Source organism: Gopherus flavomarginatus, chromosome 1, assembly GCF_025201925.1.
Source record: "Gopherus flavomarginatus isolate rGopFla2 chromosome 1, rGopFla2.mat.asm, whole genome shotgun sequence".
Lineage (NCBI taxonomy): Eukaryota > Metazoa > Chordata > Testudines > Testudinidae > Gopherus > Gopherus flavomarginatus.
In genome coordinates, this window is record NC_066617.1 from 295,006,505 (window position 1) to 295,033,269 (window position 26,765).

Here is a 26,765-nt window from a genome sequence, read left to right on the forward strand (position 1 = left end):
CATCAAGAATTATTGTTTGTACGAATGACCCACATAGCTCAATAAACTTATTTTGTATGCATGTGGAGAGATCATGGACTTGCATAAACTTTTGAATCTCTTGAGATTCTCGAAAACATTTAACACGCTCTGATAAAAGTGGGTCATATTTGCTGAGGAGCTCAACCATGTGTAGAAAGCTTTCATCTGCATAATCACCAATACATTGACTGGAACCAAAGAAAGCCAACCCCGCTGAGAAAGAAAAAGGATGACATTCAGGACACACTCAAGAAGCTTTTTCCAGTTATTAGTTTCTGTAGAGATTTCAGTCAAGAGTAAATTCTCAACCGAACTTTCAGCTGATGCTGCCTTACTGGCTGATTTCCAATCAACATAGTTTTCTTTTTGTGATGTTGAACTCTCGTGATGGTATTTGGTGGGAGTCTTTCAACTTCCTCCAACTGCTGTTGATGCTCCATCCTGATTGATCAGAGAGAACTGATGCATTTGCTGCATTTTGTTCAAAATGAAGAGGGATGCACAGTACAGAGATTGTTTTTCCGTATTCCAGCATAACCAGTCTCTTGTGCAGGTCTCACTGTTTGGAAGAGATTTTGTCAGCAGACTGGTAGGGAAAGTATGATTATCAGCATATCGTGGAATGTTACTTGGAATTTCAAAACAACTAATTTGAAGAAAAGATTGCATTTGGGCAGCATTGCTCTTTTCAACAATTCCAGTGTCAGTCACAGTCAAACCTATAGTACTCATGAATTGCTCTTGCTGCGTAAGATCTACATCTCCCTGTTGCTGCTGAGTTTCTTGAACATACACAGGATCTTCTCTTGCATCTGTTACTGTTAGCACATATCCTTCTTGACTACTGTCCTCATGTTCAGGTATTGGCATTGAAATATCACCTGTTCCAGTTGCGGAGATTTCATTATCTGTAGCATTGTTTGTAGGGTAAGGTATGTTTTCCAGTGGTTTGAGAAATGAAGTTATTGGCTTTGAGTTCTTAGCTGCTGCTTCACTCAGTTGTTCTTGTTTTCTCCCTCTCTTGCTTACACCACTTTCAAATCTCTTCTTCATAGTGATCTATCTGAAACATGGAATAAAAATAAAAATAGAGAACCTCTCAAAAAAGTTATCCAAATAAATGCATTCATTTCACTCCTTTTCAATTCTAAATAATTGAACCAACTCATCGTGTAAAAATAATCCAGTGGATTTCAAGATTACAGAGCAATGCTCAGTGTTTTTGTTTTTAATTTTGTTACGATTTATTTATTTTGCCCATTATAATAAAATGGTTAAATTGTAAGTCAAAAAACAGCAAAGCTAGAAACTAAAAATGGAAAACAAGATGGATGATTATAATTTTATTAAGAAAAAAATAGAGATTTGATATGAATATTTGTTTTAAGTAGACAATTAAATGAATTAGGGAGCTCACAAATGATACACAAGTTACGAAAATGAGTCAGGCAAATGTGGAGAAAAAGGTGGAAAGGAGGAACAAAAGTTCTAGAAAAAGTAAATCACAATGTAAAAAATACAATGCAAGCTAATTACAAAATACCTTTCATTGCTGAAATATGTAGCCAACCATATTTGAAATGCTCTGCTGTAAATAAGTAGCATATCCACACTTGAAATGCTCTACTGTAAACAAGTAGCCTATTTACACCTGAAATGTTCTAAAGTAAATATGTACACAAATGCTGAATGATACACAAAGGCTGAAAAAGACTTAAAATGAAGGAATACTAATTAAGAACATAAAATGAAACAGTCAGACAGGTTATTTTTCTTGTCACTGAATCAAAACTCAAGAATGCATGTTATAATATAACAGGCTGAGTTGATGACAAAGGGATGTCATATATATAGTAAACACAGACATTAATACAGACAGAGGGATAATATCCAAACATTTCAAAGGTGTGTCCTCACAAAACTCACTTTAAAAGATTGCCCTCACAAATTTTCACCTTGAATCTGGGCCTATAGACTACGAAAGCCTATGATGATGGCCAAGCTAGGGCTCAATCAATGAACCAGTCACCTCTTTTAGCTACCATATGAAGATAATGAGGAATTCTCACACATAAATAATTCCTTAGTCAACTAGACTTAAAACTATAAAGACACTAAAATGTAACAATTCTCTACCATTCAACACGCACTTGATCCAGTACCATCCACTAGTAGTGGTTTGTTTATATAATCAGCTGATCTGAGAGGACACGTTCTTCACAGTCTAATCTTGTGCCATCAGAACTGATATATTTTTATTAGTATTTATGAATATTTTAAACTTTTTAATATGACAAAATCTATATCAGTTAACAAAAAAAAAGTCTTTTACCAAATCACATCTCTTATTTGCTTAAATTTGCAGTTCTAAGCTGAGAGAGTATATCACGTTTTGGTCCAATAGGCATGCACATGAAAACACGTTGCGGAACTTATCAAATGCCAAAAAATTAACAAGTGTCTAAATCTGAATCCCCAAGATAGTCCTCCTGGTCCCACCTCTGACTGGTCCTGATTATATAACAGTGATAGCAATGATGATCTACATGGTTATACTTTAATCAGATAATATTACAGGAGGGGTCACAATTTTTTTCAGTCCAGATGGGGTTGCCAGCACAAGAAGTTTGAGAAACACTGCTCTAAAGTTTTATGTTCTTTTATCTTTGCATGGTTATGTAAAAAAAAAAATCTTCATTTGTAAGTTGCACTTTCACAAAAAAGAGATTGCACTATAGTATTTGTATGAGGTGAATTAAAATATTTTCTTTTGTTTTTCTTTTTTACAGTGCACATATTTTAATTTAAAAAAAGTGGCACTGTACACTTGGTATTCTATGATGTAATTGTAATCAATATATTTGAAAATGTAGAAAACATCCAAATATTTAAATACATTGTATTCTATTATTGCTTAGCAATGCAATTGAAAAGTCAATTAATTGTGATTATTTTTTTTTAAACTCATAATTAATCACAATTATTTTTTTAATTGCTTGACAGCCCTAATTTAGACAGGTTCTATTTCCTTGCTACAATATCTATTTTAATATACAAGACTTTTATGGAGGATAGGTTGCAAATAGTTTTGTTCAAAGAGAGAAAATAATTGACAAGTTTCGCTTGAGAGAGTCTGTTAACTGCATTCTGCAGCAGTGAAGGAAAGAAATATGGAAGTACTGCATCTTTCAAAACTAATAAGGTATATAATAAAAACAACGAGGTGTCCTTGTGGCACCTTAAAGACTAACAAATATATTTGAGCATAAGCTTTCATGGGCTAGAACCCACTTCATCAGATGCATGGAGTGGAAAATACAGGCGCAAGTATAAATACATGAAAGGATGGCGGTTGCTTTGCCTAGTCTGAGGTCAGTGTAGCAAGATAAATCAATTAAAAGCAGGATCCAAGGGATGAAAAATAACTTTTTAAGTGGTAACAGAGTAGCCCATTACAGACAGATAACAAGAAGGTGTGAGTAACAGTAGGGAGAAATTAGTTTTGGGGAAATTAGATTTAGGTTTTGTAATGACACAACCACTCCCAGTCTTTATTTAGGCCTAATCTGATGGTATACAGTTTGCAAATTAATTCCAGTTCTGCAGCTTCACTTTGGAATCTGTTTTTGAAGTTTTTTTGTCGAAGAATTGCCACTTTTAGGTCTATTATTGAGTGACCAAAGAGACTGAAATATTCTCCTACTGTCATTTGAATGTTATAATTCCTGATGTCAGATGTGTCCATTTATTCTTTTGCATAGAGACTGTCCGGTTTGGCCAATGCACATGGCAGAGGGGCACTGTTGGCACATGATGGCATATATCACATTGGTAGATCTGCACATCTACAAGCTTATTCCCAAATAAATGTGTTAGTCTCTAAGGTGCCACATATCAGAGGGGTAGCCGTGTTAGTCTGGATCTGTAAAAGCAGCAAAAGAATCCTGTGGCACCCTATAGACTAACAGACGTTTTGGAGCACGAGCTTTCGTGGGTGAATACCCACTTCGTCGGATGCATGTAGTGGAAATTTCCAGGAGCAGGTATATATATGCAAGCAAGCTAGAGATAACGAGGTTAGTTCAATCAGGGAGGATGAGGCCCTGTTCTAGCAGTTGAGGTGTGAAAACCAAGGGAGGAAAAACTGGTTTTGTAGTTGGCAAGCCATTCACAGTCTTTGTTTAATCCTGAGCTGATGGTGTCAAATTTGCAGATGAACTGAATCTCAGCAGTTTCTCTTTGAAGCCTGGTCCTGAAGTTTTTTTGCTGCAGGATGGCCACCTTAAGATCTGCTATAGTGTGGCCAGGGAGGTTGAAGTGTTCTCCTATAGGTTTTTGTACATTGCCATTCCTAATATCTGATTTGGGTCCATTTATCCTTTTCCATAGAGATTGTCCAGTTTGTCCGATGTGCATAGCAGAGGGGCATTGCTGGCATATGATGACATATATTACATTGGTGGACGTGCAGGTGAATGAACCGGTGATGATGTGGCTGATCTGGTTAGGTCCTGTGATGGTGTCACTGGTGTAGATATGTGGGCAGAGTTGGCATTGAGGTTTGTTGCGTGGATTGGTTCCTGAGCTAGAGTTAATATGATGCGGTTTGCAGTTACTGATGAGAATATGTTTCAGGTTGGCAGGTTGTCTGTGGGCGAGGACTGGCCTGCCACCCAAGGCCTGTGAAAGTGAGGGGTCATTGTCCAGGATGCGTCATAGATCCCTGATGATGCGTTGGAGGGGTTTTAGCTGGGGACTGTATGTGATGGCCAGTGGAGTCCTGTTGGTTTCTTTCTTGAGTTTGTCTTGCAGAAGGAGGCTTCTGGGTACACATCGGGCTCTGTTGATCTGTTTCCTTATTTCCTCGTGCAGGTATTGTAGTTTTGAGAATGCTTGGTGGAGATTTTGTAGGTGTTGGTGTCATAAACAGATAGCTAAGGGTTAATTTCTCTTTCACCTGAAGCACCTGACCAGAGGACCAATCAGGAAACCAGATTTTTTCAACTTTGGGTGGAGGGAAGTTTGTGTCTGAGTCTTTGTTGTCTGTCTGCCTGCTTTCTCTGAGCTTTGGAGAAGTAGTTTCTGCTTTCTAGTCTTCTGTTTCTAAGTGTAAGGACAAAGAGATCAGATAGTAAGTTATATGGTTTCTTTTCTTTGGTATTTGCATGAATATAAGTGCTGGAGTGCTTTGATTTGTATTCTTTTTGAATAAGGCTGTTTATTCATATTTCTTCTAAGCAATTGACCCTGTATTTTGTCACCTTAATACAGAGAGACCATTTGTATGTATTTTCTTTCTTTTTATATAAAGCTTTCTTTTTGAGACCTGTTGGAGTTTTCTTTTCTGGGAAATTTCAGGGAAATTGACTCTGTACTCACCAGGGAATTGGTGGGAGGAAGAAATCAGGGGGAGATCTGTGTGTGTTGGATTTGCTAGCCTGATTTTGCATTCCCTCTGGGTGAAGAGGAAAGTGCTTTTGTTTCCAGGACTGGGAACAGAGAGGGGGAGTCACTCTGTTTGGATTCACAGAGCTTGTGTCTGTGTATCTCTCCAGGAGCACCTGGAGGGGGGAAGGGAAAAAGGATTATTTCCCTTTGTTGTGAGACTCGAAGGATTTGGGTCTTGGGGTCCCCAGGGAAGGTTTTTTCAGAGGGACCAGAGTGCCCAAAACACTCTAATTTTTTGGGTGGTGGCAGCAAGTATCAGGTCCAAGCTGGTAACTAAGCTTGGAGGTTTTCATGCTAACCCCCATATTTTGGACGCTAAGGTCCAAATCTGGGACTACAGTTATGATAGTTGGTCTCTGTCTGAGGGGTTAGAGCAGATGTGGTTGTTCCTCAGTGCTTGGCTGTAGGCAGTGGATCGTGTGATGTGCCCAGGATGGAAGCTGGAGGCATGAAGGTAGGCATAGCGGTCGGTAGGTTTTTGGTATCGGGTGGTGTTAATGTGACCATCACTTATTTGCACCGTGGTGTCTAGGAAGTGGACCTCCCGTGTAGATTGGTCCAGGCTGAGGTTGATGGTGGGGTGGAAGCTGTTGAAATCGTGGTGGAATTTTTCCAGAGTCTCCTTCCCATGGGTCCAGATGATGAAGATGTCATCAATGTAGCGTAAGTAGATGTCATAAACAGATAGCTAAGGGTTAATGTCTCTTTCACCTGAAGCACCTGACCAGAGGACCAATCAGGAAACCGGATTTTTTCAACTTTGGGTGGAGGGAACTGAGTGTTTTTGTCTTTGTTTTCTGGCTGCCTGCTTTCTCTGAGCTTTGGAGAAGTAGTTCTACTTTCTAGTCTTCTGTTTCCAAGTGTAAGGACAAAGAGATCAGATAGTAAGTTATATGGTTTCTTTTCTTTGGGATTTGCATGAATATAAGTGCTGGAGTGCTTTGATTTGTATTCTTTTTGAATAAGGCTGTTTATTCAATATTCTTTTAAGAAATTGCCCTGTATTGTGTCATCTTGATACAGAGAGACTATTTGTATTTTTTCTTTCTTTTTATATAAAGCTTTCTTTTAAGACCTGTTGGAGTTTTTCTTTACTTCAGGGAAATTGAGTCTGTACTCACCAGGGAATTGGTGGGAGGAAGAAATCAAGGGGAGATTTGTGTGTTGGATTGCTAGCCTGACTTTGCATTCCCTCTGGGGGAATAGGAAAGTACTTTTTGTTTCCAGGACTGGAAGCAGAGAGGGGGAGTCACTCTGTGTAGTTTCACAGAGCTTGTGTCTGTGTATCTCTCCAGGAGCATCTGGAGGGGGGAAGGGAAAAAGGATTATTTCCCTTTGTTGTGAGACTCAAGGGATTTGGGTCTTGGGGTCCCCAGGGAAGGTTTTTCAGAGGGACCAGAGTGCCCCAAAACACTCTAATTTTTTGGGTGGTGGCAGCAAGTACCAGGTCCAAGCTGGTAACTAAGCTTGGAGGTTTTCATGCTAACCCCCATATCTTGGACGCTAAGGTCCAAATCTGGGACTAAGGTTATTACATGGTGTGCAGCTGGTGGGACTAGAATCCAGAAGCCAGTAGAAATATTATATTTTTCTTTTCTCTGCTAAGGGCTTTTTAGCAGAGAGAAGCAGTTGGTTTTAAAAGGGAACCAGAGAGAATTTTTTTTTTTCTGCTCTCTCTCGCAGTTTGTGGCTTGCATGTTAAGGGTCTTTTGTCATGCAATAGCCCTCCCATTAGGAGTCAAGTACCAGCACTTATAGGCATGCAAATAAAGTGGTTTTTCTGGTTTCCCTTCATTGAACATTAGCTAGAGAGAGAAAAGGAAAATTAGCTAAAGGCACTGTTGCTAGGCAGACTTCAGGAGGCAACAGAGAACCTGCAGTGCAGAAGATAAACACCGGAGGGCACCCCAACACAAGAAAACAGGAATCATGACTTCTAAGGCAAAAATTGACGCCGAAGAGCAAATCAAAGAAGCTGAACACAGGCGACAACTGGAAATAAAACAAAAAGAGATGGAAATGAAAGAAAGAGAAGAACAGATCAAAGAGGCAGCCTTCCAAAGAGAACAGGCAGCCCAAGAGGCAGCACACAAAAGAAAACTAGAAGAAGAGATAGCCTACCGAAGGAAACAAGCAGAAGAAGAGTTGGCCCACCACCGAGAAATGGAAAAACACCAAAAAGAAATGGAAAAACAACAAAAAGAAATGGAAAAACAACAAAAAGAGAATGAAGAGAAGGAAAAACAGAGAAAACATGAACTGGAGTTGGTAAAAGCTGGGCTGCATGTGCCAGCCAACCCTAACAACCCGGCGCCAAATATTGCTCCACAGCACAGGAAATTTCCCACCTACAAGGCAGGTGATGACACCGAGGCCTTCTTGGAAAATTTTGAAAGAGCCTGTCTTGGGTACAGCATTCCCGAAGACCAGTACATGGTAGAATTGAGGTCACAGCTCAGTGGACCTTTAGCAGAGGTGGCAGCTGAAATGCCTAAGCACCAAATGAATGACTATAAACTTTTTCTAACCAAGGCCAGATACAGGATGGGGATAACCCCAGATCATGCCCGTCGGCGTTTCAGAAACCAAAAGTGGAAACCAGAGGAGTCATTTCCCAAACACGCCTACTACATTGCAAAAAACTATGAGGCCTGGCTAACAGGAAACAACATTCAAACCTTGGAAGAACTGAACCTCCTCATACAAATGGAGCAGTTCTTGGATGGTGTTCCTGAAGACATCACACGGTACATACAAGATGGAAACCCCAAGAATATCGCTGAGGCGGGGGAAATTGGAGCCAAATGGATGGAACTGGCAGAAAGCAAGAAAGCTACTGTCAAGGGGAACGATTACCCCAGGGGGCACACAGACCATAAACCCTACAACCGAGGACAGCCAAAGACCCCACATACCACCCAAGTAAAGCCACAGATACCCTACCCTTCAACCTCACCAGTCTCCAGTAACTCACCTCGGCCCAGTGACCCATCAGATGGAAGATGCTTTAAGTGTAATGAACTGGGACATATCAAGGCCAACTGTCCCAAGAACACCATGCGAGTGCAATTCATTACACCACCATCACACCAAAGATCCCCAGGCCCGGATGCCTCTCAAATACCCTTGGAGCGAAGGGAAAATTTGAGAGTGGGCGGAAAGAAGGTTACTGCGTGGAGAGACACGGGGGCACAAGTGTCAGCTATCCACCAATCCTTCGTTGACCCCAAATTCATCAACCCAAAGGCCAAAGTTACAATTTACCCCTTCATGTCACAAGCTGTAGACTTGCCTACAGCTCAACTGCCTGTCCAGTACAAAGGCTGGTCAGGAATGTGGACTTTTGCAGTCTATGACAATTATCCTATCCCCATGCTACTGGGGGAAGACTTGGCCAACCAGGTGAGGCGGGCCAAGAGAGTGGGAATGGTTACACGTAGCCAAACCAGGCAAGCTTCCAGACCCATTCCTGTTCCTGAACCGTCCACAGAGGCCCCGTCTGTGTTACCAGAGACCCAGACAGAGGTAGAGGACCCGGATTCCATGCCTACCACTGAAACAGCCACAGCATCTCCAGTCCCAGGCCCGGAACTGGAACAGCAACCAGCACCAGCAAGTGCAACCCCATCTTCAAACTCAACGCCAGAGGGCGCCAGCGAGCCAGAACTGGCAGAAGCAAAAGACAGCCATACCCAAAAGGCTCAGCCAGAGCCGGAAATACCCTCAGGTGCACCAGCGGAGAGCGGTACACCAGCAACGGAAACAACCCCATCACCTACATCGCTTCCAGAGGGACCAAGCCCAAGTCCACAGTCTGAGGAAGAACTGGTGACCCCAGCCTCAAGGGAACAGTTCCAGGCTGAGCAGGAAGCGGATGACAGCCTTCAGAAAGCTTGGGCGGCGGCACGGAGCACCCCACCGCCTCTCAGCTCTTCTAATCGATCCCGGTTTGTTATAGACCAAGGACTTTTGTACAAGGAAATTCTTTCTGGTGGACACCGGGAAGAATGGCAGCCGCAAAAACAGTTGGTGGTTCCAACTAAGTACCGGGGGAAGCTCTTAAGCTTAGCCCATGATCATCCCAGTGGCCATGCTGGGGTGAACAGAACCAAGGACCGGTTGGGGAAGTCCTTCCACTGGGAGGGGATGGGCAAGGACGTTGCCAAGTATGTCCGGTCTTGTGAGGTATGCCAAAGAGTGGGTAAGCCTCAAGACCAGGTCAAGGCCCCTCTCCAGCCACTCCCCATAATTGAGGTCCCATTTCAGCGAGTAGCTGTGGATATTCTGGGCCCTTTCCCAAAAAAGACGCCCAGAGGAAAGCAGTACGTACTGACTTTAGTGGACTTTGCTACCCGATGGCCAGAAGCAGTAGCTCTAGGCAACACCAGGGCTAACACTGTCTGCCTGGCCTTAACAGACATCTTTGCCAGGGTAGGTTGGCCCTGCGACATCCTTACAGATTCAGGGTCTAATTTCCTGGCAGGGACCATGGAAAAACTGTGGAAAACTCATGGGGTGAATCACTTGGTTGCCACCCCGTACCACCATCAAACCAATGGCCTGGTGGAAAGGTTCAATGGAACTTTGGGGGCCATGATACGAAAATTCATCAACGAATTCTCCAATAATTGGGACCTAGTGTTGCAGCAGTTGCTGTTTGCCTACAGGGCTGTACCACATCCCAGTTTAGGGTTTTCACCATTTGAACTTGTGTATGGTCACGAGGTTAAGGGACCATTACAGTTGGTGAAGCAGCAATGGGAGGGGTTTACGCCTTCTCCAGGAACTAACATTCTGGACTTTGTAAGCAACCTACAAAGCACCCTCCGACACTCTTTAGCCCTTGCTAGAAAGAACCTAAAGGATGCTCAGGAAGAGCAAAAGGCCTGGTATGACAGACATGCCAGAGAACGTTCCTTCAAGGTAGGAGACCAGGTTATGGTCTTGAAGGCGCAACAGGCCCATAAGATGGAAGCATCATGGGAAGGGCCATTCACGGTCCAAGAGCGCCTGGGAGCTGTAAACTACCTCATAGCATTTCCCAATTCCTCACTAAAGCCTAAAGTGTACCATGTTAATTCTCTCAAGCCTTTCTATTCCAGAGATTTACAGGTTTGTCAGTTTACAGTCCAGGGAGATGATGCTGAGTGGCCTGACGGTGTCTACTACGACGGGAAAAAAGACGGTGGCGTGGAAGAGGTGAACCTCTCAACCACCCTGGAACGTCTGCAGCGGCAACAAATCAAGGAGCTGTGCACTAGCTTCGCCCCATTGTTCTCAGCCACCCCAGGACGGACTGAACGGGCATACCACTCCATTGATACAGGTAATGCTCACCCAATCAGAACCCCACCCTACCGAGTGTCTCCTCATGCCCAAGCTGCTATAGAACGGGAGATCCAAAACATGCTACAGATGGGTATAATCCGCTCATCTACCAGTGCATGGGCATCTCCAGTGGTTCTGGTACCCAAACCAGATGGGGAAATACGCTTTTGCGTGGACTACCGTAAGCTAAATGCTGTAACTCGTCCGGACAACTATCCAATGCCACGTACCGATGAGCTATTGGAGAAGTTGGGACGTGCCCAGTTCATCTCTACAATAGACTTAACCAAGGGGTACTGGCAAGTACCGCTAGATGAACCTGCCAAGGAGAGGTCAGCATTCGTCACCCATGCGGGGGTGTATGAATTCAATGTCCTTCCTTTCGGCCTTCGAAATGCACCCGCAACCTTCCAGAGGCTGGTAGATGGTCTACTAGCTGGACTGGGAGAATTTGCAGTTGCCTACCTCGATGATGTGGCCATTTTTTCAGACTCCTGGCCCGAACACCTACTACACCTGGAAAAGGTCTTTGAGCGCATCAGGCAGGCAGGACTAACTGTTAAGGCCAAAAAGTGTCAAATAGGCCAAAACAGAGTGACTTACCTGGGGCACCAGGTGGGTCGAGGAACCATAAACCCCCTACAGGCCAAGGTGGATGCTATCCAAAAGTGGCCTGTCCCACGGTCCAAGAAGCAGGTCCAATCCTTCTTAGGCTTGGCCGGATACTACAGGCGATTTGTACCCCACTACAGCCAAATCGCTGCCCCACTGACCGACCTGACCAAAAAGACCCAGCCAAATGCAGTTAAGTGGACTAATGAGTGTCAAAAGGCCTTTACCCAGCTTAAGGCGATGCTCATGTCTGACCCTGTGCTCAGGGCCCCGGATTTTGACAAGCCATTCCTAGTAACCACGGATGCATCTGAGCGTGGTATAGGAGCAGTGCTCATGCAGGAAGCAACAGATCACAACTTCCATCCTGTCGTGTTTCTCAGTAAGAAACTGTCTCAGAGGGAAAGTCACTGGTCAGTCAGTGAAAAGGAATGCTATGCCATTGTGTACGCCCTGGAAAAGCTACGCCCATATGTTTGGGGACGGCGGTTCCAACTACAAACTGACCATGCTGCACTAAAGTGGCTTCATACTGCCAAGGGGAACAACAAGAAACTTCTTCGTTGGAGTTTAGCTCTCCAAGATTTTGATTTTCAAATTCAACACATCACAGGAGCTTCTAACAAAGTAGCTGATGCACTCTCCCGTGAGAGTTTCCCAGAATTCAGTAGTTAAAAAGTGTTCTTAAAATGTAAAAGTCTGTTAGTTATATACTTAGGAGTATATGTAAAGGTGTATGTGTTGTATTAATCTGTTTATTTTCAAGTTCTAAAAGGAAATCGCCGCCAGTGAGCTTCCCCACTGTCTGCAATTTGGGGGGCGTGTCATAAACAGATAGCTAAGGGTTAATGTCTCTTTCACCTGAAGCACCTGACCAGAGGACCAATCAGGAAACCGGATTTTTTCAACTTTGGGTGGAGGGAACTGAGTGTTTTTGTCTTTGTTTTCTGGCTGCCTGCTTTCTCTGAGCTTTGGAGAAGTAGTTCTACTTTCTAGTCTTCTGTTTCCAAGTGTAAGGACAAAGAGATCAGATAGTAAGTTATATGGTTTCTTTTCTTTGGGATTTGCATGAATATAAGTGCTGGAGTGCTTTGATTTGTATTCTTTTTGAATAAGGCTGTTTATTCAATATTCTTTTAAGAAATTGCCCTGTATTGTGTCATCTTGATACAGAGAGACTATTTGTATTTTTTCTTTCTTTTTTATATAAAGCTTTCTTTTAAGACCTGTTGGAGTTTTTCTTTACTTCAGGGAAATTGAGTCTGTACTCACCAGGGAATTGGTGGGAGGAAGAAATCAAGGGGAGATTTGTGTGTTGGATTGCTAGCCTGACTTTGCATTCCCTCTGGGGGAATAGGAAAGTACTTTTTGTTTCCAGGACTGGAAGCAGAGAGGGGGAGTCACTCTGTGTAGTTTCACAGAGCTTGTGTCTGTGTATCTCTCCAGGAGCATCTGGAGGGGGGAAGGGAAAAAGGATTATTTCCCTTTGTTGTGAGACTCAAGGGATTTGGGTCTTGGGGTCCCCAGGGAAGGTTTTTCAGAGGGACCAGAGTGCCCCAAAACACTCTAATTTTTTGGGTGGTGGCAGCAAGTACCAGGTCCAAGCTGGTAACTAAGCTTGGAGGTTTTCATGCTAACCCCCATATCTTGGACGCTAAGGTCCAAATCTGGGACTAAGGTTATTACAGTAGAGAAGGGGTATGAGTGGACGAAAGCTGAGGAAGCGTTCCAGGTCAGCTATAAAAATATTGGCATATTGTGAGGCCATGCGGGTGCCCATAGCGGTGCCACTGATCTGGAGATATATATTGTCATCAAATTTGAAATAGTTGTGCATGAGGATAAAGGCACAGAGCTCAGCAGCCAGTTGTGCTGTGGCATCATCAGGGATACTGTTCCTGACCGCTTGTATTCCATCTGTGTGTGGGATGTTTGTGTAGAGAGCCTCTACATCCATGGTGGCTAGGATGGTGTTTTCTGGAAGGTCACTACTGCATTGTAGTTTCCTCAGGAAATCAGTAGTGTCACGGAGATAGCTGGGAGCGCTGGTGGCATAGGGTCTGAGTAGGTGCCACAAGGACTCCTCATTGTTTTTGGTGATACAGACTAACATGGCTACCACTCTGCAAGATATATAAATTACACACAAAAATATATTAAAGGAACATTATTTCTATTGCAAAGTTAAGCACTTAAAAATTAGGAAATACCAGACTTCAAGTTGCCTGTGCAACCATAATTTGCCAAATTATTATGCAATCAGTAATGACACAATCACATACCGTGTTTTCCACATGACCTCACATCATTCAGTGCACAGAATAGATGGCACTCAATTAATAAGTAGCCATTCAATATTTTGTTTTCTCCTCATTGTTCAATATGTGGTCTTAAGCCTTATTTACTGCACACTATTCAAATCCTGCTCCAGAGACAAAATTATTAATTTCTTCATGAGCATTCTATGGCAGTTATTACAATAGTATCCGAGTGCTTCATAAAGGTCAATGGATATTTTGTTGTTTTTACAAGATCCATGTGAGATGGGAAGGTACCAAACCTGCTGACACGGCAGGTAAACAAACTGATTCAGCCTGCTAGGGTGCTTACCATGGTGAGCCACATGCTAGAGGTTGCCAACCCCTGCTCTAGTGGCTTACCAGTTTCCCTCTCTCCCATTTCCTTCATTGCCCCCCATTTCCTGTCTGTTATATTGTCAAACAGCTCCTCTATCACCTTTAAAAAGAGTTGTTTTCAAAATATTTAAGTGTCTTCCTGCCATTTTGTCTTAGTTCAGATGCCAAATGATACAACATGAGTCAGTGTGCTCTATATATGTCATGATTTTATAGTTGTTTTTTCTTTGTTATTTTCTTTAATCTACAATAAAAAATCATCTAGACTGATCTAGTCTGACTTGCTCTTTGTGTAAAAGAAAATGTAACATATATTTCTGTTTATACATCACATCTGTTCAAAGCAGTTTACAGTCAGCCTCTGAATACTGACATGGCTACACAATATTCTCCTACTGCATCAGAAATTCACAACATATTCTTTTGCTTAAATAGCAGATACCAGATGTCTCAGCAAGTAAACTATACCTACACTGCCTGTGGGTTGGCAAATTCCCAATGTTCAACACTGCTTAAATTAATTGGCAGGCAGTTTGGCACTTCTTTGCTTCTGACATGCTGCTATTTGCAGTGCAGGACAGGACACAGGCAAAGATCCAGTCTCTATTCAGTACTCGCATCAAAGCATAATGAGAAATAAACATCATCTTTTAACAACTAAAGTACTTTTGTAATGGGGAAAAATATAAGATATGGTGTATTTTTAGGACTGGTTCTTATGATGTTACATTTGCATCTACCCTCTGATGATAGATGTAGATGTCTTAGAGACAGCATAGAAAGTTTGATCCCACAAAAGTTTTATTTTTTATTTATATATCATAATCTCCCCTTTTTTCCCTTAGTGTCATATATGTAGATTATGATAATATAATGGGTCACCATAGAACAGATTAGCCTCAGTACATATTTAACAACATTTTTGAATTGGGGAAGATTCCTGACAATCTAACCCACTTTCAAATAATTTTGTTTGCTTACTTGCTTATTTTGGGTCAGATTTAGCCTCTAGATCAGTGATTCTTAACCTGGGGTGCACAAACCCCCTGGAGGTGCGAGATTCCCTTTTGGGGGGTGTGAGACATGCCAGATTTTTTAAGAAGGTAACTCATCGAAAACACAAATTAAGCACAGGCACATACAATTACTTTGTTAATCAAACCTATGTATTTATTAACATACATTTTTTAACGATTACTGTAATATACAAACAAAAATATATCTAGGTTTAAGGAGTGCGAGAACATATTTTTTAGGTTTTAGGGGTTCAAGAACATATTTTGATTTTGATAAGGAGGGCAAGAACATATTTTGAGAACCAAAGGGGTGCAGGTTGCAGAAAAGGTTAAGAACCGCTGCTCAAGACCTGGACAAGAAGCCTTCCTGACCCTTGCAAAGTTTCCGTATACAATTACAGTCCCTGTCCTCAGGGAATAACAATGAGTACTCACTTCTACAAAGAGTCCACACAGAGTAACGGTCAGTCATTGCCCCCATCCACCAGCCAGCAGCACATAGCAGACAAAAAGTCCCAAGTCTCAGTCCTATGCTCTGTCTACTAGTTTACACAGGGTTGAAAGTGGGCTCAGAGGAATGCCAGATCTGACATAAACTTATGATGATATATCATTAGTTTTTTAAACAAACATTGGGGATCACACTGTTTGTTAAAATGTATTTAAAGCAGTGGTCAGCAATCTCTGGCATGCGGCTCACCAGGGTCAGTACCTTGGTGGGCCAGGCAGTTTGTTTACCTGCCGCATCGGCAGGTTCAGCCAGTCGTGGCTCCCACTGGCCACAGTTCGCCATCCCAGGCCAATGGGGGCGGCAGAAAGCTGCGCGGGCCAAGGGTTGTGCTGGCCACGGCTTCCTGCTGCCCCCATTGGCCTGGGACAGTGAACCGCAGCCAGTGGGAGCCACAATCAGCCAAACTCGCCGATGCAGCAGGTAAACAAACTGGCCCGGCCTGCCAAGGTACTGACCCTGGTGAGCCGCGTGCCAGAGGTTGCCGACCCCTGATTTAAAAAATTACTTTAAATCAAACCCTGATCCACCTCAGACAACTCTAGTTTTGTTTTACCAAATCTGTGTTCCCATGTTACCCAATTAACTTTAAACCTTGAGCATACTCCATAAACAGGAATTGAGTGGAGGGCTGCAGAACTGTTCTGTTTCTGCCGAGTATTAAATACAAAACTGGGTTAGCTTCATAAAACTGACTTATTTCAACATATACAATTGACCTTCTGATTTCCACTGCCTTTTATACCTGTGAAAGTGTTAGGTAAATAAAGCAAGTCCTCACTCACCTCTCCAGCACCTGAGTTCGTGCGGAGTTGGTATGGGGCACACAATTCTGTCAGAGACCAGACACCAATGCGTTGATCAACGGGCTCACACTATCCTTAGCTCTAAAAAGCTTTAGATTAAGTGTGGCCCCTTTATTAGGGGTGAGCATTAATATTTATACACAGAAGTAAACAAAGTGATTAACAAAAGATAATGGTCATGCATAATCAATCAAGGTTTTACAGGAAAAGCAAGTTAACAAGTAAATGCATAGAGATAAAGGCTAATGGCTACTTGAGAAAGGGGGTGTCATGAGTAGTTTGCAGGTCAGTGTTTTGTTCAAAAGGGTTCAGGAAGGATTATACAGAGACAGCCAGTCTGGGTGTCTTTTGGCTCCCCAAAGTTCACCAAAAGTTTAGACCCAACATTCCTCCATTTGTAGCTTTGGGATAACTATTAATCAAAAAGCTACACCCTATTTCAAGATCTTAAGGGCCGCTTGGCAATTTCAGCCTGGGCCAATTCGAAGAGAGTAAGGCTTTTAGCTGAAGTGGGAAAAGAATAAACTGACTTACATGAGTTTATGAGGGAGGGGACACACTGAATACAGCAACACAGTATTATAAGGACTACTATGGCCCCAACAACACCCACCAAGAGGTTTTTAACCCACCCAAATCCGGGCAGCCAATTCCATAAGGCTCCCCACCAATCATAAGGTGGCTGGCCAGAGGAGTAGTTTTTAGCCATTTCCCTTAGGTGTTTGGTACGTTGAAAAGTGTCAGAGTAGGTGTCATTTACAAAAACACAGCATTCTTCATTTATGAGGGCGCAAGTTCCTCCCTGGGCTGCTAACATTATGTCTAAAGCCATTCTGTTTTGCAAAGCTAACTGGCGCAGCTGGGACATTTCCCCGGCCTGATTTTCAAATAGGGTTGCAGTTTCATTGGTCAAAGATTCTAATAGTCCCTGTAGACGGATGATAGCACCCTTCAAGCTAGTGTGACCAGCCCACCGCTGCCAGGACAAACCATCACGGAGATTAATATCTCTGTCAGTTTCACGGATGTTACGAACGTGGGGAAAATGAGGGGGAGTGAGGGAGATGCGAGAAGGCGGTGCTAGCCATGCCAAATAACATGACCCTGCCCAATCAGGGGAGAGAAAATAATAAGCTTTGGGCCCGCACACCCAGTATGTTCCATATAATGCGTTTTGGGTATTCCATTTCTCAAAGTAGGAGGTAACCCACCACCCGTTGTACCACTGTTCCCCTGGTAACGCAGAGGGGTCGTTGTGTGAACTGCAGAGGCACAATTTGGTAGTGTTGTTCTCAAAGGGCAGTGTAGTACTGCTTGAGCAGTTGTAGAAGGCAATTGTGTATCCTTTAACAATTAGTTGGACACCCTTGAGATCTGAGCAGGGCTTTTTAAAAACTGACTCTGAAAACCTGCCCCTCCATGAAAAAGTTGAAAAGGTTGGATCGGGGTGAGGGATCCACATATGGGATAAGTGGGATGCGCAAGGTTTGAAGCCAAGATTTTTACTAAAGGCGGTGCCATTAAAATATATGTTGCATTTACTTGTTCCCACAAAAGTTGACCCTTTTCCTTTAACAAAACACAGTGATCCTGTTTGATTGGTTACCCTGAGATATTTGTTAATTGGCACTCCTGTTTTGTCCCATGTAAGATTAGGTTGGACTGGATCTTTTATTCTAGTCGGTGGCATCCAAGTCATATTAGCAGTGGTTAGGGGAATGGGTGTGAAGGGGAGTCCCTGTGCTGCATTTACTGGAAATTGAGTACATACCCAGCAATTACTTCTATTTCCTAAAATACGAGTTTTAACCTCGTGGGAATATCTAATAAAAGCATTATCTTCATAAGCAAAAAATAAACTAAAAAAGCATAAAAAAAAACATACAGTTGTCAGAATAAAGGGTCCTCTCATTTTTTTCGAGTCAATTTAAGTCTAATGTCTGAGAGAGGTAAGCTGGTCCACTGGTCGAAGGCAGTGTCCTCAGTGGTGACAAGAGCTGCTGGTCCGTCACTGTGGTCCACTACGGCTGGCTTGACGTGGGAGTGGTGGATCCAAGATTTGCGTCCTTCCAGGAACACTGCAGTCTGGGTTGTCAAAAGAACCTGGTGGGGTCCAGTAAACCTTGGCTGGAGGGTGTCGTCACGAACGAACTTTTTGGCCCAGACGAAGTCCCCTGGTTGGAACGGGTGGATCTGTTCCTCCAGCGGCACGGTCTGGGAAAACTGCGAGGCTTTCCAAAGGGTACGGAGGCGAGCCTGTAGGGAGAGAAACTGACACGCGGTCATATGATCCCCTCCCAATAGTGAAACATCAGCATGTGGTAGCGCCCCGCCTTTGAAAGGGGGGGTGTCCATAGAGCAGTTCAAAGGGGGATAATCCCAATGCGCGGGTTGGGCGAGTACGAAGGTGAAACAGGACCAAAGGAAGTACCTGAGGCCATTTTAATCCTGTTTCCTGACAGTATTTAGCCAATGTAAACTTAAGTTCCCTATTCATACGCTCAACTTTCCCACTAGACTGGGGGTGGTAGGGTGTATGAAAGGAGTGTGAAATGCCCAGTCCTTGTTCTAAACGGCCAAGGACATGACCAGTAAAGTGAGGTCTGCGATCTGAGTCGAGCACAAGAGGGATGCCAAAACGGGGTACAATGTCTCTAAGGAGAATCTTCGCCACTGTGGCAGCAGTACAATTAGCAGTAGGAAAAGCTTCGACCCAGGAAGTCAGAGGGCAAACCAAAACAAGGAGGTGCTTTTTCCCAAAAGCCTTTGGCATATCTGCAAAGTCAATTTGAAGATGTTGAAATGGAGCAGCAGGCGGAGGTCTTCCACCCTTAATTTTGTGAAGAGGCGGAGCAGGTCCATTACGCTGACATGTGCTGCATGCTTTCACTATTGATAGGCAATAGGGTTGAATGCCTGGAGCATACCAAAAGCGAGCGATGGTGTCCACGAGGGCGTGCGTGCCGTAGTGACCCCCTTTATCATGGTGCCAGCGAACTGCCACGGGGTATGTGGAGCGAGGGAGGCAGGCTCGGCCATCTGGCATAAGCCAGGTCCCTTTGACCAGAGTGGCCCCGAGGCTCTCCCACGATTGTAGTTCAGCAGCGGGTACTGGTACAGGGTGCGGTGGAGTAAAGGAGGAGGCTGCAATAGCCAATGTGGGCATGGCTAAAGGTAAGGTGGCAGCCTTCTTGGCGGAGGCGTCAGCCAGGGCATTCCCACGGGTAACGGGGCTACTATCTTTAGTATGGGCCCGGCAGTGAACTACAGCCAGGACAGAGGGTTTTTGGAGGGCGTCCAAAAGCTTGTGGATGAGGGGGAGGTGCTGAATGGGTTTACCGGCAGCTGTCTGGAAACCTCGAAACTTCCAGAGGTGGATATGACAATGCACAACTCCAAAAGCATATTTGCTATCAGTAAAAATGGTAACGGTCTTACCAGCGGCCAACTGGCAAGCTCGGGCCAGGGCATAGAGTTCAGCGGCTTGGGCTCCCCAGTTGCCTGGCAGTGAGGCGGCCTCTTGAATGTCCCATTCAGAGGTGACAGCATAACCTGTGAAACGCTTGCCATCAACATAGAAGGAGCTTCCGTCCGAGAAGAGGATGCAATCGGAATTGTCCAGTGGCACGTCAAACAGGTTGTCTCTTATCTGTAAGATGCTGGAAACTACTTCCACACAGTCGTGCTGATCCTGGAGGACTGGCAGGTCAGGAAGCAAGGTAGCTGGATTAAGGGGTCCACACCTTTCAAAAATTAGGTTAGTGTCTTCTAAGAGTTCGGCCTCTAGCTGTTGCTGACGATGGGCCGAAAAGACTTGGGTTGTGCCCCTACGCAGAAGGGCTGACAAGGCATGAGAGGTCCAAACCGTGGTAAAATGACCCAGGGTTAGGCTCTTTGCCTTTGTGATCAGCAGGGCTGCTGCTGCCAGAGTCCGGGTGCAGGATGGGGTTCCCTGAGCGACAGGGTCGATTTGCTGAGAGTAAAAAGCAAGCGGGAAATGGTGGGGCCCGCTCAGCTGGGTAAGGACACCACTAGCAATTCCGCCCCTCTCGTGGACAAAAAGGTGAAAGGGTTTGCTGTAATTGGGGGGGCGGAGAGACATGGAGGAGGCCACACTGTCCTTGAGTAACTGAAAGGCTTGAATAGTGTCCGGGGACCACTGCAAAGGGTCAGGAGCAAGGTTAGCAGTGAGTCGGTGGAGCGGTTTGCTTAATTCCCCGCAGGACGGCAACCAGGGGCGACAGAAGCCAATTAATCCTAAGAAACCTCGAAGTTGTTTCTTGGTGTTCGGTAGAGGGCAGTTTTGAATAGTCTTTATACGGGCTGGGTCCATCTGTCTTCCCTCTGGGGTTAACAGGAAGCCCAGATATCGGACCTTCTGTGAGACCCACTGAATCTTTTTAGGGTCTACCTTGTGGCCTCTGGTGTGTAGGTATAATAAAAGTGCCTTACCATCGATGCGGAGGGCAGCTTCTTCGCGATTACCTAATAGGATGTCATCTACGTATAGGACCAATGTGGATCCCTGCGGACTGGTGAAACCTTCCAAGTCGTGGCGGAGGCACTGGCTGAAAATCGTGGGGCTGTCTCTGTAGCCTTGAGGGAGTCGTTGCCAGACATAACTTTGTCCCTCCCAGGTGAAACCAAAGAGATACTGAGAGTCTGGGTGCACAGGAATGCTGAAAAAAGCTGATTTTAAGTCAATAACAGTGAACCACTCAGCATCCCAGGGGATTTGGCTGATGATAGTAGCTGGGTCAGGAACTACTGCATGAAGAGGGACCACATACTGATTAACAACTCGTAGATCCTGTACAAAGCGCCAACGAACAGGGTCTCCGTCCTTTTTAGGAGGCTTTTTGACAGGCAGTATAGGGGTGTTACAGGGAGTGCGCTGAGGGCGGACTAGCTTTTGTGCAATGAATCCCTCGATAATGGGGCGGATGCCCTCCCGGGCTTCCAGCGACAGGGGGTATTGAGGGACTGACGGGGGGGTTAAGGAAGGCTTCACCTGAATCCTTACGGGCTCTGCCGAAAGGAGCAGGCCAACATCAGTGTCAGAAATTCCCCAGAGGGTTGGAGGCAAGTCAGTGAGGTCAGGGGAGAGAGAGGGGGGTGTTTCCCAATTACCCTGAGTAGGGGCCGAATCTCCTAACACTGTCATCAATAATCCTACCCCTTCAGGAGTGCAGGTTAAAGTAGCCTCAAGCTTACAGAGTAAATCCCGGCCCATCAAAGGGATCGGACAAGCTGGGGAAAAAAGAAAACGGTGAGGAAAACATTTATCAGCATAAATAACATTCAAAGGCAAAGTGAGTCCCAGAGACTGTGGGTTGCCCTCCACCCCAGTCGCAGTTTTAATCTCAGAGGATAGCCAGGGAGAGGGGGCATGATTTAAAAGAGAGAAAGTAGCCCCAGTATCAATGAGGAAAGAGACAGGCAGTCCCTGGACTGAAAGGGTTAAACGAGGCTCTTTGCTGGGAGGGGAGAAAGTGAGAAAGGAGCCGGCTAAAGACATTAAGGAAATAAGACCATCACATTGTTTGCCTTCGCCCCCGGGGTACCGTCATTGAGGAGGCTGAGTTTGCTGCGGCTGCTGCTGTTTCCCGTAGTTGATCCAGGCCTGGGGAATGGGCTGAGCTGGTGGTGCAGAGGTGTATTCCTCACTTGTGTAAGCATCTGCGGATGCAACCAGACCCTCTGGGCGTCCCCAGGGGCATTCACGTTTAAAGTGACCGGGCTGTCCGCACTGAAAACAATTTCCTGATGGCTGGGGTCGCCAGGACCCTCTTCCCCGAGCACCCTGGAATACCCTGCCACGGCCACGGCCTTTGCCTCGAACACCGCCGTGAAAAGCTAAAGCCATCAGCTTATATTCTTCCTTTTTCTCTTTCTTTTTACTACTTTCCCTTTCTTTCTCCCAGGCAAAATCAGCTACGTCCAACACTGAAGTGACTGACTCACCTCCCCAACCAGGGCGAAACTTTAAGAAGTAATCCCTTACAGGGGGCACCGACTGATTCACAAAAAACGAAATAAGAGTAGGGTGGTCTGCTTCTCTCTCAGGATCCATCTGAGTGAACATTCGGGCCCCCTCCAATAGTCTCGACCAGAACTTTCTGGGCGGCTCATCAGATTCCTGCCAAATCTGCATGAACTTAGCCTGATTAGGCGAGCGGCGAGCCATTTCCTTGAGTCTCTCTAACAATCGCTCTCGATCTGTTCGCAGCTGAGTCAGCCTTGGCTGAGTCCAGTCTAGGGGATTCCAGCCAGCGGCCAGATCCCGCCTATCCATCCAAGTAAGATTAACTGCATTGCTATCTCCCCATGTCCTTTCTGCCATCCACAATCTACTACGTTCCTCTCCGGTCAAAACTCTACTTAACAACTGATCCACATCTGTATAAGTAGGATTATAACTTAAAAACAATCTTTCTAGAAGTTCTATGATCTTTCGGGGATTTTCCCCAAAAGACCCTGACAACCGTCCCCACTCTTTCAAATCCCATTCTAGCCATCCTTTATATTCCACAATATTAGCATGTTGTAACCGTCCATCATTGCCCATATAAGGTTGATCGTGCACCTGTAAAGGCATCTCTCTAACTATACTTTTATTACTCGCAAGAGATTTGACGGGGACATCCTCTGGGCTATCCTCAGGGGGGGGGGCATGCACCCTGCTGTATCTGCTTGGACATTAGCCTAGTAACTACTCCTCCCGAGGTTTGCCCCTTCATTTCCTCCTCATCCTTCTGCAGAAATTCCAATCTGGGATCCTGCAGATTCCCCTCTGCTACATGGAGAGAGTCCCCCTGCGGAGGAATAGGGGCAGGTGCAGAGGGGACCAGCTGACGAGTCAAAACACGCCGTGGTCTAAACCCTTCATCGAAATAACCTGGAGGGGGTTCACTCTCGGGAGAGTACCTGACTGCCATAATTTTTAAAGATTTCCACAGCTCTGCTGCTGTGTCCCAACAAAACCAGTAACATAACTGTCCCGGATGGTCTTTTTCGATCTGGCTCTTTACTCCTCTTAAGGCAGCCTGTTCGAAAGAGCCATACGAAGGCCACCTCATCTCCGGGTCGGCCAATACCGCGGTATACCCAGTCCAATTCCTTACACATAGTGTGTACAACTTCTTCCTAGACATTCCTGTCTGTACTGGGAGTTTCCCTTCGTTCCATAACTTATTCACAATCCCCAACGGACTCTCAAGAGGCACGCTAGTCCCTTGACCCATGGTGTCTGACAGGAGCCCTCCAACTGGCGTTTACCCTGCTGTCCAATACACGACCCCTCAATATTGAATTGGCTGGGAGAAATCTCCTGTGGCGCCTTGCCAATTCATATATGAGTGGTCTGACCACTGGACAGAGGTACCGCACCAGAAGGAATCCCGGACGAGCCCCCAAATTGTTAGGTAAATAAAGCAAGTCCTCACTCACCTCTCCAGCACCCGAGTTCGTGCGGAGTTGGTATGGGGCACACAATTCTGTCAGAGACCAGACACCAATGCGTTGATCAACGGGCTCACACTATCCTTAGCTCTAAAAAGCTTTAGATTAAGTGTGGCCCCTTTATTAGGGGTGAGCATTAATATTTATACACAGAAGTAAACAAAGTGATTAACAAAAGATAATGGTCATGCATAATCAATCAAGGTTTTACAGGAAAAGCAAGTTAACAAGTAAATGCATAGAGATAAAGGCTAATGGCTACTTGAGAAAGGGGGTGTCATGAGTAGTTTGCAGGTCAGCGTTTTGTTCAAAAGGGTTCAGGAAGGATTATGCAGAGACAGCCAGTCTGGGTGTCTTTTGGCTCCCCAAAGTTCACCAAAAGTTTAGACCCAACAAAAGCAAGATTAAAAAAGGCATGTTTATTCTTTCAGGTAATCCTAAATGTAGCTGATTGCAGAAGCTCTTGGTTGGAGACAGCCAAAAAAAAGTCCTTTTTTGGCAGCCTTTTTTCAACAAGTACAATGGATGAATTTGTATGTGTGGAGCCTAATACTTCCTACATAATCAGAAGCCAGTCAACTTTGACTTAAACATGAGTGTGTAAAAACCTAGCTGATGGAAACTAATCTAGTATTTGTAGTGTATCTGGGTAAGTAGTTAGTCTGGGTAAATAAAATTTCCATCATTTCAAAAATAAATGTACCCTCACCTGGGACATTTCCTTTGTGAATGATTATTTGCTATTCCAAAACTGCAGCTAATTGAATTTTTTGCAGGGTTCTTGATACAAGCACAGAACAACAAATGTGTGTTTATATTAGCTGTTGGAGGAAAAGAACGCACCAAAGTTCCATTCTCAATAGCCTATTTTGAATATAAAAGAATATTTGAAATAGCAACACTATCAGAATGCTTTGATTTTACTTACACCAGGCCAAATTCTGCTCTCAGTTATACCAATACAGGCCCTAACTCCACTACTAGAGCTTTGTAACAAGTAATTTGTTCAGTGAATTTTGCCTTTGTTTCTAGTTGTGAATTGTCTGCAAACACATCAAGATTTTCTCAAAAGCATTTGCTATTCAAAACTAGAAGCTGAATAATTTCTGTGAATAATTATTTTTCCATAGTTCGTTTGCCAGCAGTCATTGTAAGTAGTCAGTATTCAAAATTAGAGAGTCAAGTTGTTCTGGTTGAACGTACAGTATATTTCTGGTTCTTGATTGGATAAGCAAAACTCTTACAATCAAGCATTTGGAACTAATGCACTCTGCTGAGCAATAGTTGCTTAAAATAAGACATTTTCTTGAATATCCCTGCCAATAAACCGATTCACTAGTAAATCTGAAGTCAATTCATTCAAAATTTAAATGTATATTTTATAGTCATCTGTCTAATAACTTAGTACTGGCCAAATATTCATTTGCAGTATTTATCCTAGCTCTGTTCCTTAGGACTATAACAGTCTATATGGGAGTAAAATTACATACACCTCTACCTCGATATAATGCGACCCAATATAACACTTATTTGGATATAATGTGGTAAAGCAGTGCTCCGCGGGGGCCGGGCTGTGCACTCCAGTGGATCAAAGCAAGTTTGATATAACGCGGTTTCACCTATAACGTGGTAAGGTTTCTTGGCTCCTGAGGACAGCATTATATTGAGGTAGAGGTGTATCTATTCACTGTGGTGATTATAGAAGGTGATTATAACCTGGAATAGCTAAATACACCAGGAAAATTATGTTTGAAGAATTAGGCCAGACATTTCAACATGTCTTATGTAATTAGACAAGCAGCAACCTATGGTTTAACTGCACTTTTTCTGTGCAAACTGTAACTTTATAGGAAGTACTTTTACATTATGGAAAAAAAAAAACTATACAGTGAAGGAGAGATTTTTTAGTGAGACTAGAAAGTAAGAGGCCACAATCTGATCTCATTTACACTTGAATAAAGATTGAGAGTGGATGGGTCATTACACAAAGTAAAACTATTTCCCCATGCTAATTCCCCCCCTACTGTTACTCACACCTTCTTGTCAGTTGGAAAGGGGCCATCCTAGTTATCACTAGAAAAGTTTTTTTTCTCCTGCTGATAATAGCCCACCTTAACTGATTAGTCTCTTTATAGCTGGTATGGCAACACACATTTTTTCACGTTCTCTGTGTATATATAATCTTCCTACTGTATTTTCCACTGCATGCATCCAATGAAGTAGGTTTTAGCCCCTGAAGGCTTACGCCCAAAGAAATTTGTTAGTCTCTGAGGGGCCACCAATACTCCTCATTCTTTTTACTGATATAACTGATATCAGAAGCTGACACAGTGAACACAGAAATTTCTCAATGCTGAATCTACGCAATAAATTAATTAAGATTTACCTACAAGCAGTTAAGCTAATGAATCTTTCACAATATTGTAAATCAAGTATGCTTATTACAAGCATTAAAATAGCCTTATTTTCTTTGTTACAGTTTCTAATAGTTGCAATATCCCTCAAACAGAAAGAGTATCAGTTTCCTTGGCTTCACCTTAGGTTTCTTCTACCTTCATATTTTCCAGGCTACTGAAGCTAGGCAATTAACAACATTGGTATGGTTGATTGTCTTGTCTAAAGAAGCGACAATAGGCTTCACAAGATTAATAGCATCAGGAGAATATTATAATGGAACATCTGCAAAATAATCATTAAACGTATTTGTCATAGTAATTTTATTTGTGACTCCTGAATTGGAGTATTTTATACCCTGCTAATATTTTTAAATGACCAAATGTGGATTTGGCAAGCAAAGTGTGTCCCATTGTGGATGCATGGCAAGAAATTAAGACGTTTATATTTCAATGATGAACACTGCAAACAGGAAATAATTGCACATCACATCCTTGGCTAAGTTAATTCTACTTTTTCTCACCTTTATTGTGAT

General features: G+C 43.9%; 1 protein-coding gene across 1 annotated transcript in view; it reads right to left on the bottom strand.

Moving 5' to 3' along the window:
- Positions 1-406: 406 nt before the first annotated feature.
- The window catches only part of LOC127050088 (uncharacterized), a 32,546-nt gene continuing 6,187 nt past the window's right edge, over positions 407-26,765 (bottom strand). The window contains exon 2 of the mRNA XM_050951622.1: positions 407-1,084. Within this exon, the coding sequence (XP_050807579.1) occupies positions 430-1,074 (645 nt within the window). The 5' untranslated portion in view covers positions 1,075-1,084 and the 3' untranslated portion in view covers positions 407-429. The remainder of the gene's footprint in view (positions 1,085-26,765) is intronic.